A 13,388-nucleotide genomic window follows, 5' to 3' on the forward strand; every position below is an offset into this window, starting at 1 on the left:
TGTGGAGCAGACGTAACAGAAAATGGAACGGCTCTTTTAAACTCCGGGAAGGAGGTTGGGCTGAGGATCCGCTGGCTTGTCCTCTCATTCGCTACGAGGCTGCGAGGGGCGGGGCCACGCTATGCAAATCAGAGCTGCTGATCGGTGACGCACCATCACCCCACGCGCCGCTTCAAGCGCCGATTGGCCGCCACCAGCCTGGTCCCATTGACAATAAACAAGGAGGAGGGCGCCTCGGGGGCGGGGCCGCGGGGGGCACGGGCGGGGGCGGGGGAATCCTGCCCCGCCCCTCACGCGCGGCGCCGGGCGCAGCGCAAACATGGCGGCGACTGGCGTGGGTCGGTGAGGCGGTACCGGGCAGAGGCTGTCGGGTGTCATGGGCGGTGGCGGCGGCACCGCCCCCGCGTCTCCCTGAGCAGGACGGCGGGTGGACCTCTGCGCCGAGCCGGGCGATGGACGCGAGCGGCGAGCTGGGCGGGCTGGAGACCATGGAGACTCTCACAGAGTTGGGCGACGAGCTGACCCTAGGGGACATCGACGGTGAGCAGTGTGTGGGTGGGAGGGAGTGCGGGGGCGCGCGGAGAGGAAGGGGTTACGGCGCCGCGCGCGGGTGCGCGTGCGCCCACCCCGCGGCAGCTCGGCTCGCGCGGGAAGAGCCCCGCGCGCCCTCGCCGGGCAGTCCCCAGCCTTCCGGCCGCTGTGGGCTGAAGCCTCGGCTGCCGCTCCGGTCCGGGGGCCGTGGGTCCGGAAGTAGGGTGTGAGTAGTGGGGGGCGCGGGGGCGGCCTAAGCGGAGCGCGCGCCGCCGCCTTCCTCGCGCGCCCACACGCGCTCCACGCTCTCCCGCCTCCCTGGACCGAGTCGCACCTGTCAGTCCCGGCCGGGCCGCGGGGGCGTCTCTGGGATCCCCGGGGCCGGGCTCCCGGCGTCTGCCCCCCACTTCTGGTCTTCCTGGGAGTGACGGCCTGCCTGGTTGCCAGGCGCTTGGGAAACTTTGGGCAGCGGCTGCAGAAGCAAGTTGCTGATGAAGCGAGCGGTGACGTCGAAGCATGGACGCATCTTTCCGGGACAGAGACCCGAGCGTGCCTGCGAAGCGAGTTGAGCAGCAGCAGATTTTGAGTTGTGGCCTTTCGGCTGCAGGCTTGGGAGCGGGTGGCCTTTGTTCTGGTGACCATCACAGCGGAGCGGAAGAGCTGGTAGAAGCCCAGGATCATCTTTTGCAATGCTCTCATCGTGTGGCCATGGGAACCGGGTTTGGAGAGGGTCAGTGACTTGCCCAAGGTCACTCAGCTAGTTGTGGAGCCAGAGCCTGTGTCTCCCGGCTCCCGGGCCAGTGTTGGTTTCACTGTATCTGGCTTCCCTCCGACCCTTGAGGGTGAGGAGTTCAGTGAACAGGGTAGGAATCATAATAATAACAGTATTTGGGCCCTACTGGTGTTTCAGGCCCAAAGTACTCTGTATTATTTCATTTAGTCCTCAACAACAATTCTATGAGATATTGTTATTGCCCCATTTTGCAGGAGTATGAGGTCAGGAGAGGTTAACCTGTCTAAGGTCACTCTCCTTAGAGAATCCAGACCTTATGCAGTAACTCAGAGGTGCACTGTGCTCTTGAGTTTACAGAGTGCTTTCGTGGGCAGGATCTCACTGCAGCCTTGCAGGCAGGTATGATGGTTCTGTCCGCATTGTGCACAGGAAGAAACAGGCAGCAGAAGATTCTCCTCTGAGGGAAGAGATAAGTGGCAGTGACTAACCGAAAAGGATACATTTCCCATTTTGCTTCTGTAACATCTCTCCTGGGCCTGTCCTTGCTTTCCGTGTTTAGTTATCTGGGCCGCGTGGTAAGACCCTTCGTTGAAGCCCTCTGTCTAACCGCAGATGCTCCTAAATACAGAGACGTGTTGACAAATGGGGGAGGGGGTTCTTGGGAAGGTGAGAAGAGCGGCTAGCACGTTTGGAGCACTTCTGTGCCAGGCACTGTGTTAAGCGCACATACACATTTGTGGTCTCAGTACTCACAACAACACTTACCAGGTAGTGCCTACCATTACACTACCGTCATTCCCCTCTCACAGATCCTAAAACTGAGTGGTTCATTAACTTGCCTAAGGTTACACAACCAGTAAGAAGTGTGTCCAAAGCTGTCGCTCAGCAAGCACGCAAAAGGAAATTCATGTGCTTTTTGCGTTCATATTCCGTGATGAATCCTTATTTGTCTTAATTTGTAATGTGTAAAATTACCTATTGGTTAAGTATTAGGTGTATCCCCATAGATTTCTGAGTAAAATGTCCACTCTGGAAACTGCCACAGTGATTGACTGGCTTCACAGGTCCTCATCCATACCAGGTTTAGGAAAAGTGGTTTCCTGACTGCAGTTGGTCAACAAGTATTCAAGTCTGGCTGTGGTTCTTGAGCTGTAAGAAAGATGGAAAGACAGGAAAGAGAATTTTATGGCCTCATGGAGCTTGAGACAGTAACAATAAAGCTGTAGTGCTGAGTATAGGCTAGGTTATAACGTGATATGCAGGGCAGTTAGTGAAGGTCACCGGCAAGGGAGTTCACTAAAGACTATCTTACCAGCAAGATTGCACCAAGGAGGTGGTCCTTGACTTCGGCTGTGAAGGACAGGAAGGGTTGGGCCAGTTAAAGGCCTGTGGTCTGCAGATATAAGCATTCCTCAATACTCACCTCCCCCCTTCCCCCTCCAGAGCAACAGTTTCATGAGGGCAGAGATCTTCACTTTGTTCAGCGCTGTGTTCCTTGTGCCTGGAACAGTGACTGGCATGGAGTGCCCACTAAATATCTGTGAAGTGCTGAATGAATCCAACGACCTTGGGCTGAGCAGGATACTACGTTGTACTAAACGCAGTCCTTGGAGTTGGATTAGACCAGGGTCACCAGCCCAGATGCTTCCATAACCAGTCAGGTGAAGAAGAGGAAAGCACCTGTGGTTGATGTGCTTCCTTTGTATGTATTTGTGGGGAATGGTGGGCAGGGGGCACTTGCAGCCTAGACAGCTCATGCTCACTTCCTGCTGGTACACAAGTAGGCAGGAATCCCTCATTCAGCAGAGTCTGCCCTGCGCCAGTCCATTGGTGCCTTTTGGGAGCACATCCATTCACTCACTCAGCACATCTTTTAAGTGACTTCTAAGTACCCCCTGATGTGCAGAGTGCTGAGGATAGCTTTGAACAAGACAGACAAGGTCTCTTCTTTGTCAGGGAGGTTGAGTTCTCAAGGGAGAAAACACAAGCTGAACAAAATAAATGGAACAATTTTAGCAGGGCGCTATGAAGATAATAAAATGGAGTCATAAAGAGTGACTAAGGTCTGAATGAGACTAGAGGAACCCTGGAAAGCATGGCCCCTGGATTCTCTATCAGCCCAGAACTAAAACAATTTCTGAGGACAACTCTTCAGACAGGGATTGGACTGGACTGTGGGACATAAAGTTATACTTGTGAGGAGTGTGCCTCTTAGCTCAAGTAGGTACAAGAGATTAAACAGGTAGCTTCTCTCCGGAGGTGAGATGGGAAGGCAGAGAGGGTTAGGAGCTGGTTGAATGGACGTGGGGAATCGGGTGGAAAGGAGGAGTGTGCTGTCACAGTATGGGGAGAGCAATTAGGGTGACATAACAATGTATGTATAAATTTTTGTATGGGAGACTAACTTATAGTGACTAAGGTAGCCTGCCTAAGGAGGTAGTCAAGGAGAGCCTCTCGGGAAGAGATGTCAGTGTCTGTTTTTTAAGAGATGCCCAAATCTGAATTTTTATATGAGATCTCCAGATTTTTAAACTTTGGCTCAGTTTTGCTTTTAGAAACATACTATATGCCCAACAAATCATGTGTGCTAGCTGATCTCCAGGCCACTGTAGAATGCTCTGTTGTCCCAGGCCCCCAGGTCTCTTGTGATAGCCTAGCTAGAGCACCTCCTTTTGTGGTGGTGGTTGTGGTGGTGGTAGATACCTGTATTATGAGAAAGGGCCTTAAGCCAAGTCTTCTGGAGGGACCGAGAGGAGGGCTTCTCTTCTGCTGGGTTCAGGAAAGGCACAGTCATGGAGGTGGTCTTTTTGCTAGCCCTAAAAGGATGGGTGGCAGGAACAGCATGAACAAGCACAAGGAAGCAGAAGGACCAAGCTGCCTTAGAAATAAATGACCACTGGAGATTTCTTGGAATAGACCATGTGAGTAAGGCAACAGTAAGACAAGGTCTGAAAGGTGAATTGGAGCCAAATTGTGGAGGATCTTCATACCAGACACAAATGTTTTGTGGAATGTAGGGAGGGAATTGCTGAGGATTTTTGAGTGGGGAGATGGCACTTTAATCATGGGTTTTAAGAAAATTCAGCTGTAGTGATGAACAAGGAAGAGAGGAGGCAAGGAGACTCATTATGGGGGAACTGCAGCCATCCAGTGTGAGATGATGATAAAGCTCACACCAGAGGGTGGTAGGGGAGTTGCATAGGATGTTGCCATTGTGCAAGACGTTGCACATGAAAGGACATGACCTTGGAGAAGGCAGATCAGAGGTGGAATTCCAAGATCTCATCTAGGCTTTGAGCCTGGGGCTTTGGGGGAGTTTAAAAGCCAGCAGGAAGATCTGGTTTGGGGAGATGATGAAAATTTGTTTCAAATGGGCTGAAATTGAGGTGCTTGGGAGGGTCATCTAGTAGGAAATGAGAGATGGTCAAAACTGAGGGTGGAGACTGAGGAGTAGCCACTGTAGATAAGTTGGGGGAGAAGTGAGAGAAGATAGAACCAGGAGGTCCGCTGGAGAGGACCTTTACCAAGGTGCAGTGAGCTTTTGAAGAGAGGGTTAGTGGATGATTCAGACGGTGCTGCACAGAACAGCGAGGATGACAAGGCCATGGAAAGAGTGGAGGGATGTGACAGTTGGGGGGGTTGACCTATGACAGAGCAGTCAGGTGAAGGCGGTCCAAGGCCAGAACCAGGAAGGAGTCAGAAGTGAGTGGGTGATGGGCAAGTAGAGGCAGCCATTCTCATTGGAGAAGGTTGGAGAAATTTTTCGGCAAGATCGTCTATGGATTTGCCTATTTTGGGTGTTTGGATGTTTCATATAAATGGAATCAAACAATGTGTGGCCTTTTGTGATTGATTTCTTTCACGTAGCATAGTTTTTGAGGTTCATTTGTGTTACAGGCTAGTATTCCATTGTATGGATAGACCATATTTTGTTTATCCGTTCATCAATTGATGGACATTTGGGTGGGTTCAACTTTCTGGCTACTATGAGTGAAGCCGCTCTGAACATGTGTGTACAAGTTTTTGTGTGGACATATGTTTTTGTTTCTCTTGAGTAGATCCTCTATGTTGTTGTTGTTTTTTGTTTTCCTAGGGTTTATAATAGTCCTACTTATTCATTTGCTTAGCTTCTATGTTCCCGTAACTAATTCAGCCCTAAATCATATGACAGAAACTCTCAGTATGATGGTCAGTTCCTTTTATCCCATTGCTGACGTCTCTCCGGAGCCCTCCCTCTTTTTGCGTTGTCTGATGGTTGCTGTCTAGGTCTGGGACTCCCCTTAACCGTCATCCTGGGGTGGGAGTGCCCCTGGCATCTCATCAGTATTCAAGGCCCTTTTCCCTTGTTCTTGTTTGTTTTACACCCTCGTTGATGGAGCACATCTCCCAGTAGCTTCCTGAGAAAGTACCAAAACAAACAAACAAACAAACAAACCTGTTGCCATTGAATCGATTCCGATTCATAGTGACCCTATAGGACAGAGTAGAACTGCCCTGTAGAATTTCCAAGGAGCTCCTGGTGGATTTGAACTGCTGACCTTTTGGTTAGCAGCCATAGCTCTTAACCACTACACCACCAGGGTTTCCGAGAAAGAGTAGTACAGTGGAAGTCAATTTTTTGAGGCCTTGTCTGTCTGAAAATGTCTATTCTTACCTCACTCCAGTTTGATAGTTTGGCTGGGTTTAGGATTATAGGTTGGACATGATTTTATATCAGAATTTTGAAGACATTGCCTTCCAGCTTCTACTGGTTGAGAAATCCAATTGTGATTCCTGATTCTTTGTGTGTGACCTGTTTTCTTCTCTGGAAGCTTTTAGGATCTTCTCTTTACCCATGGTGTTCTGAAGTCTGTGGGAATGTGCCTTGAGAGGACTAGGCTACCATTCCCTGTCCCCACTTGGTGAGGCTCTGGAGGACTGACTATGCTTGATACCTGCTTTCATCTGGTCCTCGTGCTGTGAGCCCCACCCTGCACCCCAGTCTGCAGAGGAACTGCTAGGTCCTGAGCTGGCCTGTGGCAGTGTCTTGGGGCTCTGCTGGCTTCTTCCTTTAGACAGTCGGTTTCACCTTTGGTCTGCTGAATCAGTTACCGCTTGTCTTTGCCCTTCCATCTTCTGACTTTTGGTGATGTTTTTTGTCTGCTGTCATCTGCCTTCCCATTTTCTTTGTTTTTGTGAATTTATACATTTAAAAATGTTCTTTCATGCAATTTGTAATGGAGTTTCAGAAGGAAACAAAGATAACCATGTGTATTTTCAATACCTCACGTACAACCTAGCATATCTCTTTATATCAACTCACTTTTTTTGTTGAAATTTAGTCTGTCCTCAGCATTAATATTTGTGAAATCACCAATTTGACATTCTAGTTATAAAACCTTCCACTATACATTAAAATGAATTAATAACTGGTAAGATTAGCGGAAACAAGTTCTTTTGAAGCTCTGGTGGCACAGTGGTTGAGCTTAGCTTTTAACCAAAAGGTCAGCAGTTCAAATCCACCAGCTAGCCACTCCTTGGAAACCCTATGACGCAGTTTTACTCTGTCCTGTAGGGTCGCTATCAGTCGGAATGGCCTTGACGACAATGGGTTTAAAACTGTCAACAGCTTTTACCAGCTAAAATCAACTAGTACCCCCCAGTGATAGTTGCTGTGAGTGTCCCCAGGGTAGACGACCCCAACAGTGCCTGGCATGGGATAGGTGTCTAGTCCCTGGGTGGCACAAACAGTTAAGTACTCAACTACTAACCGAAAGGTCGACAGTTCATATCCACCCAGAGGCGCCTTGGAAGACAGGCTTGGTGATCTGCTTCCAAAAGATCACAGCCTTGAAACTGTGGAGCAGTTCTACTCTGCACACATGGGGTTGCCTTGAGTTGGAATCAGTAACAACAGCAAAGGTTTATCTAACGATGAAAGGAAAGCACTTCAAGTTCAGGCTGTTTGGTGGTTCCTCAGCCTGTGTGTTCAAGTCCCTGGGAAGGTTGGGGTGGTGAGCCCTATGAGTCAGGGGTGAGTGGTGGGAAGGGTGTGATCAGCACGCAGGAGGGAGACAGAGGTGAGGAGAAGGTAGAAACTTGAAGGGCTTCCGATTTCTTCAGTGAGTCATACTTGGAAAAATGGCTTTGTTAGGTGGAGCACAGATCAACTTTTTCTCCTGGTGGTGTGGTGGTTAAGAGCTTGGCTGCTATCCAAAAGGTCAATAGTTTGAATCCACCAGATGCTCCTTGGAATCCTATAGGACAGTTCTACTCTGTCCTTGGTATGAGTCAGAATCGACTTGACAGCAACGGGTTTGGTTTTGGTTTTATACCTTTTTAAAGACACAAGCACTGTTTTGGCACTTGACTGTTTTTCTGTCACTAACGTTTGAGCTGAAAGAGCTGTTGTTGCCCACAGTATTTATTTTCCACCCGTTTTTAGCTCACTTTTCCTGGGGGTTTTCTGGGGTTGCTTGGGCCGCCAAATCTGAGTCCCCTTTGCTTTCTCCTCCTTCCTCAGCCCCTCCTGGCCGCGCCCTTGGCAAACATTCCCCGCATTCACAGCATTCACACTCCGGCCTTTGGCCTAATGTTCCTGCACATGGCCTGCCTCTCGCTGAAGTCTTCTCCGTAGTTCCCCTACTCAGCTCATGGCTCGGCACTTTAAAAAAGTATATTTTTGCTTCTATATTTACTAGACCTTTTTTTTTCTTCAGTCTCATAATGAAAAAGAAAGCTCTAAGGAACTTTATTCAGATAGAACTTCCTGAATATCACATTGTTTCTGTTCTTCTGGATTCTTATCTGAACTTTACTGATAGTGCACCCATTTTCACATCTAGGTTCCTCTATGGTGTAATAGTTGCAGTGTCATTTGTAATAGTCATGGGATCCAGTGTACGGTAATCTGTCTGAATTGGCAAATGCTTGCCAAACACAGCCCTATTGAACATTTAAGCCATTTGCAGTTTTTCATTAAGGTAGGTCCTGTTGCTCCGGACACTTAAACACAAGTCACTTTGGAGTTAATGTGTTGGTGTATGTTCCTCAAAGAGGAATCGTCAAGTTCAGGGCTGTGTTACAGCTCTTATCCACTGCCAGCTGGTTGCCTTGCATCTTTAAAACTTTTACAGTACTACACATGACTGCAGTGATTGGAAACTACACCTTGGGAAAATTTTTTTTTTCCAAATGATTCAAAAAACCCTTTTGCCGTTGAGTTGATTCTGACTGATAGCGACCCTATAGGACAGAGTAGAACTGCCCCATAGGGTTTCCGAGGCTGTAGTCTTTATGGAAGCAGACTGCCACATCTTTCTCCCTTGGGGCAGCTGGTGGGTTCGAACCGCCGACCTCTTGGTTAGCAGCCGAGCACTTAACCACTGCGCTACCAGGGCTCCTTTCCAAAACTCCTTTCCAAAATGTAAAAGGGTGCTGTGAAAGGGCTTGTTCCCAACCCTGCCCACCATCTGCCTAGGTCCCACCACCCCTACCTCCTCACAAGTAACTGACATTTTAGTTTCTTTCACCTGATTTAAAACTCACTTAATACACAACAAGCAAATAACAAATATGGAAGTTAATTTTTGCTTCCTTTTTTATTTTTGCACGAAAAGGTAGCATCCAATAAATCCTGTTCTTCTTCGCCTTGCCTCCCCCTCCACACTTAACAGTGTTTGTTAGAAATCTCTCTGGTCTTTTCACTGCTGCATGGTTTTCCATTGTATGATGCACTGTGACTTATTTACCAGTCCCTTGTTGGTGGACATTTTGGGGTGCTTCTAGTCTTCTCTGTTAAAAACAGTGCTGCAGGGAATAGCTTTGTAAATTCATCATTTCACACCTAGGCAGGTATAGGTGCAGGAGTGGGATAGCAGGATCAAAGTGGGCATGGTGATGTCATAGGTGCTGCAAGGATTCAGTGACATCAAACATGTATGAGGAAAGGGGTGGGCACTGATGTTCCCTGCTGTGTGCATTGGTGGTTTGACAGCTCCTGCCTTACTGCTCTCTACCGTGGAGGTGCTTATTTTCTACCACCACCACCCACCCACCCCCTCAGCATGTAGGAGAACGTCTGTTTCCTTCCCTACAGCCTCACCAGCAGAGTTCAGTTTGATCCAGTTTGCCTACTCCCTTCACTTTAAAAATTGTTCATTAAGGTGCCAAAAAAACGAAAACCAAACTTGTTGCCATTGAGTGAGTTCCAACTCATGGCAACCCCATGTGTGTCAAAGCAGACCTGAGCTCCATAGAGTTTTCAATGGCTGTCATCTTACAGAGGGAGATCACCAGGTCTTTCTTCCATGGCCACCACTGGGTGGATTCGAACTACCAATCTTCCAGTTAGTAGTCGAGTGCTTACCATTTATGCTACCCAGAGGCCTTCATTAAGGTACTGTTGCCGTCAAGTCAATTCTGACTCATAGCGACCCGATAGGACAGAGTAGAACTGCCCCATAGGGTTTCCAAGGAGTGGCTAGTAGATTCAAGCTGCTGACCTTTTAGTTAGCAGCCTGAGCTCTTAATCACTGCACCACCAGGGCTCAAAAAGCCAAACCCATTGCTGTCGAGTCGATTCTGACTCATAGTGGCCCTATAGGACAGAGTAAAACTGTCCCATAGGGTTTCCAGGGAGTGCTTGGTGGGTTCGAACTGCGGACCTTTTGGTTAGCAGCCTGAGCTCTTAACCACTGCACCACCAGGGCTCCTCTGTAAGGTACAGCAGTTCCTTATTTTCAGCGCTCTGCTTTGGGGGACTTGGAAGATGGCTTCTTGTTTTACACTGTTTTGTTGGACCTCTGTTCAGCCCAAATTTTCTTGATGTGCAGTTTCATGGCCAGAATTTCAGTGCAGCTTTGTATAAAAATTCTGTGGGGCTTTCCGTGACTATAAATGGTGTTCTAGAAATTGCATCCTTTCATTGTAATTCTCTTAAGACCAGTTTTCATCAAAATCTGCAGATATTTTAGGAACTGCCCTTTTGTTATAAACAGCCTCATTTCTCACAATACTTTCCTTTTTTTTTTAAATTAATCTTGATTGTTTCTCTGAGCTAGTTGAGTGGGCTGTTTATTTCTTGGGCTAGGGCTGGGCCTTGACATGTGATCACTGTTTTCCGTTATTTAGTTCTTCTCTACATGCATATATTTGATAATGAGTACTAGACCATTTCATCTTGATCCTACCCAGCCATGTTGTCATTTGCCCTGACGTGCTTTGGTATTCTTTGGGTGGACTTGACTTGGACTCTTTATTGGTTATTGATGGTCTCTGCTGTCACCTCTACTTTTTGATCCTTCCCCAGGCTTTGAATCATTATGTAGGCAGCACCTGCTACATTCCCACCACTGTGTCTGGTTAAACTTGCAATGATAGTTCATTAATCATTTCATTCTTTCAGGCATTTCCATGGGGCCTATTTTGTGCTGGGCACCAGGTACAGTGCTGACGAGGTAGACAAGGTGCCTGCCCTCACAGAGTGTGATGCCCTTTACCTACATTGTCTCTTAATGCAGTTGTTTTTTTTTAATGTTGTTGTTGAGAATAGACATAGCAAAACATATCCCAATTCAACCATTTCTACATGTACAATTCAGTGACATCGATTACACTCTTCAAGTTGTACAACCATTCTCACCTTCCTTTTCTGAGTTGTTCTTCCCCCATTGACTTAAACCCACTACCCCTCAGTTTCCTATCTGTTATGGATTGAATTGTGTCCACCAAAAATATGTGTTGTAAGTCCTAACTTTTATGCCTGTTGTTATAATCCCACTTGAGAATGGGTTGTCTTTGTTACGTTAATGAGGCAGGGTTAGTGTAAGATGTGTTTTGAGTCAATGTCTCTTGAGATACAAAGGAGATTAAACAAGCAAGCTAAGAAACAGAGATGGGGGAAGAGAGATGCCAAGCCACATGAAGATCACCCAGGAACAGAAGCTCAGTAGAGACAAGGACCTTCCTCCAGAGCCGGCAGAAAGAGAAAGCCTTCCCCTAGAGGTGGCACCCTGAATTCAGACTTCTAGCCTCCTAAACTGTGAGAAAATAAATTTCTGTCTGTTAAAGCCACCTTGTGGTATTTCTGTTATTGCAGCACTAGATAACTAAGATGCTATCTAATCTTTCCAGTTGCTGTTGTCACTTTGATCCCATATAGATAGTTCTTAAAAGAGCACACTGCTCAAGCCAGCTATTTTTGACTAGTTAAGCTAAACTATTGTTTGGTTTTAAGAAGACTTCAGGGCATATTGGTAGTTTACATTTTAAAGATTATCTCAGGGCTGTAGTTTCAGGGGTTCATCCAGCCACCTTGGCTCCAGGAAGTCTGGAGTCCATGATCTTAATGCATTTTTGCTGTTAATCATTTCTCTAATTCCATACTGTACTGTAGATGAAGAAACCCAGATGCCACAGCTAGTAAGTGGTGGGATGGTGACCTAAATCAAGAGATGTCCAGCTCCCAAACCTGTGTACTTTCCCTCTACCCCGTCTGATGTAAGCGGGCTGCTAAGTGAAGAACGCAAGGTGGTGTGATAGATGGGCTTGGAGGAGGCTAGAGAGACCAGAGACCCTCTGCTCAGTTACCTTCAGTCGCCAAGTGCTTATGGAGAAATGCCTGTTCTGGGCTGAGCCCTGCAGCCCTTCTCTGAGCCTTGGTTTCCTCTGTAAAGTGGGGATGGTGCTATCTCCATCCTCCCCTTTTGGAGCTTGGGGTGTTCACTCTGCTCCTCATGACCAGGCTCTGTTTGGTGATATCCATGTGATGATAGTGCTGCAAGATGTAAGTGAGCTAAAACGATAAAGAGAAGGGGGCAGGAACTAGCATTCTCCCCTTGCTCTATCTGAGAATGAATGAGGAACTTCAGTTTGCAAGTTGATGTGTGGCAGAACCAAGGGGCCTTTTTTTAGAATACAGTTTTGAAATGTTTATTTTTTTCCCTAAGAGAGAGCTTCTGTAGGTGTGGTAGGCAGGACACAGGAGCAGTCAGAGTGCAATGTAGAATGTTCCATTTCTAGACCACAAGACTCAAGAGGTCAACTTTGTTAACATGATGGAATTTTTTAAAGAGTGGCAGAACCCCAGAGCCTGGGCCTCAAAGGTAAGGCTCCCTGGGGAACGTGTTTAGAAATGAATCCTAAACCACTGAAGGGCTCAGAAACTGGAACACCCAGCTCTTTCTGCATCTCTCAGCCCTTTGGAATTGCTAATGAATATATGTCTAAATGTCCCAGTCTGGCTTTTGCATCTGGCCCTGTGAAACAGATCTGTTGGGTTCTGGGCCTGGTGAGGAACAGTGATGAAATTCCAAGCTGCTGGGCCAGATGTGGAGCTGCCTTCTCTGGTCCTCCCTTTCCCACAGCTGCAAAGGAAAGGAATGCTTCTTCTGAAGGGCTGACATTTCTCTGAGGCCTTACACCTTGCAAATGTTCTAATACATTTGCTCCTCCTAACAGTGAGTGAAGGAGCCCTGGTGGCACAGTGGTTAAGTGCTCAGCTGCTAACCGAAAGGTCAGCGATACAAACTCACCAGCTGCTCTGTGGGAGAAAGATGTGGCAGTCTGCTTCTGTAAAGATGACAGCCTTGGAAACCCTATGGGGCAATTCTACTCTGTCCTATAGGGTCACTATGAGTTGGAATTGGCTCGATGGCAGCAGGTTTTACAGTGAGTGTTGAGAGGTGGAGGCTTGGCTTTTTGTCCATTTTGTAGTGGAAAATGCTGAGACACAGGTAAAATGATTTACTCCAGGTATTTCCCATGCTGATGAAGTAGAGTCAGGAATTGAAGTTGGAGCTTCTGAGATGAGATCCCGTACTCTTCACTGCTGGGAGGATGAGGTGGCAGATGCCCTAAGTAAGGAAGCATGTCTGTCTAGGAGCCCCTGCTCTGGTCAGAAGTTGGTTTTCATTGTTGTTATTATTATTATTTTTTAATTGTACTTCAGGTGAAGGTTTACAGAAGAAATAGTTTCTCATGAAACAGTAGTACACATATTGTTTTATGACAGTGGTTAACAACCCCACAACATGTCAACCCTCTCCCTTCTCAACCTTTTTTTTTTTTTTGGTGAAAATATACATAGCCAAAGATACACCATTTCAAAAATTTCTACATGTACAGTTCAGTGACATCAACTACA

General features: G+C 47.3%; 1 protein-coding gene across 1 annotated transcript in view; it reads left to right on the plus strand.

Moving 5' to 3' along the window:
- Positions 1 to 322: 322 nt before the first annotated feature.
- The window catches only part of SREBF2 (sterol regulatory element binding transcription factor 2), a 63,787-nt gene continuing 50,721 nt past the window's right edge, over positions 323 to 13,388 (plus strand). The window contains exon 1 of the mRNA XM_004379974.3: positions 323 to 540. Coding sequence (XP_004380031.1) covers positions 453 to 540 — 88 coding nt within the window. The 5' untranslated portion in view covers positions 323 to 452. The remainder of the gene's footprint in view (positions 541 to 13,388) is intronic.

Source organism: Trichechus manatus, unplaced genomic scaffold (assembly GCF_000243295.1).
Source record: "Trichechus manatus latirostris isolate Lorelei unplaced genomic scaffold, TriManLat1.0 scaffold00069, whole genome shotgun sequence".
Classification (NCBI taxonomy): domain Eukaryota; kingdom Metazoa; phylum Chordata; class Mammalia; order Sirenia; family Trichechidae; genus Trichechus; species Trichechus manatus.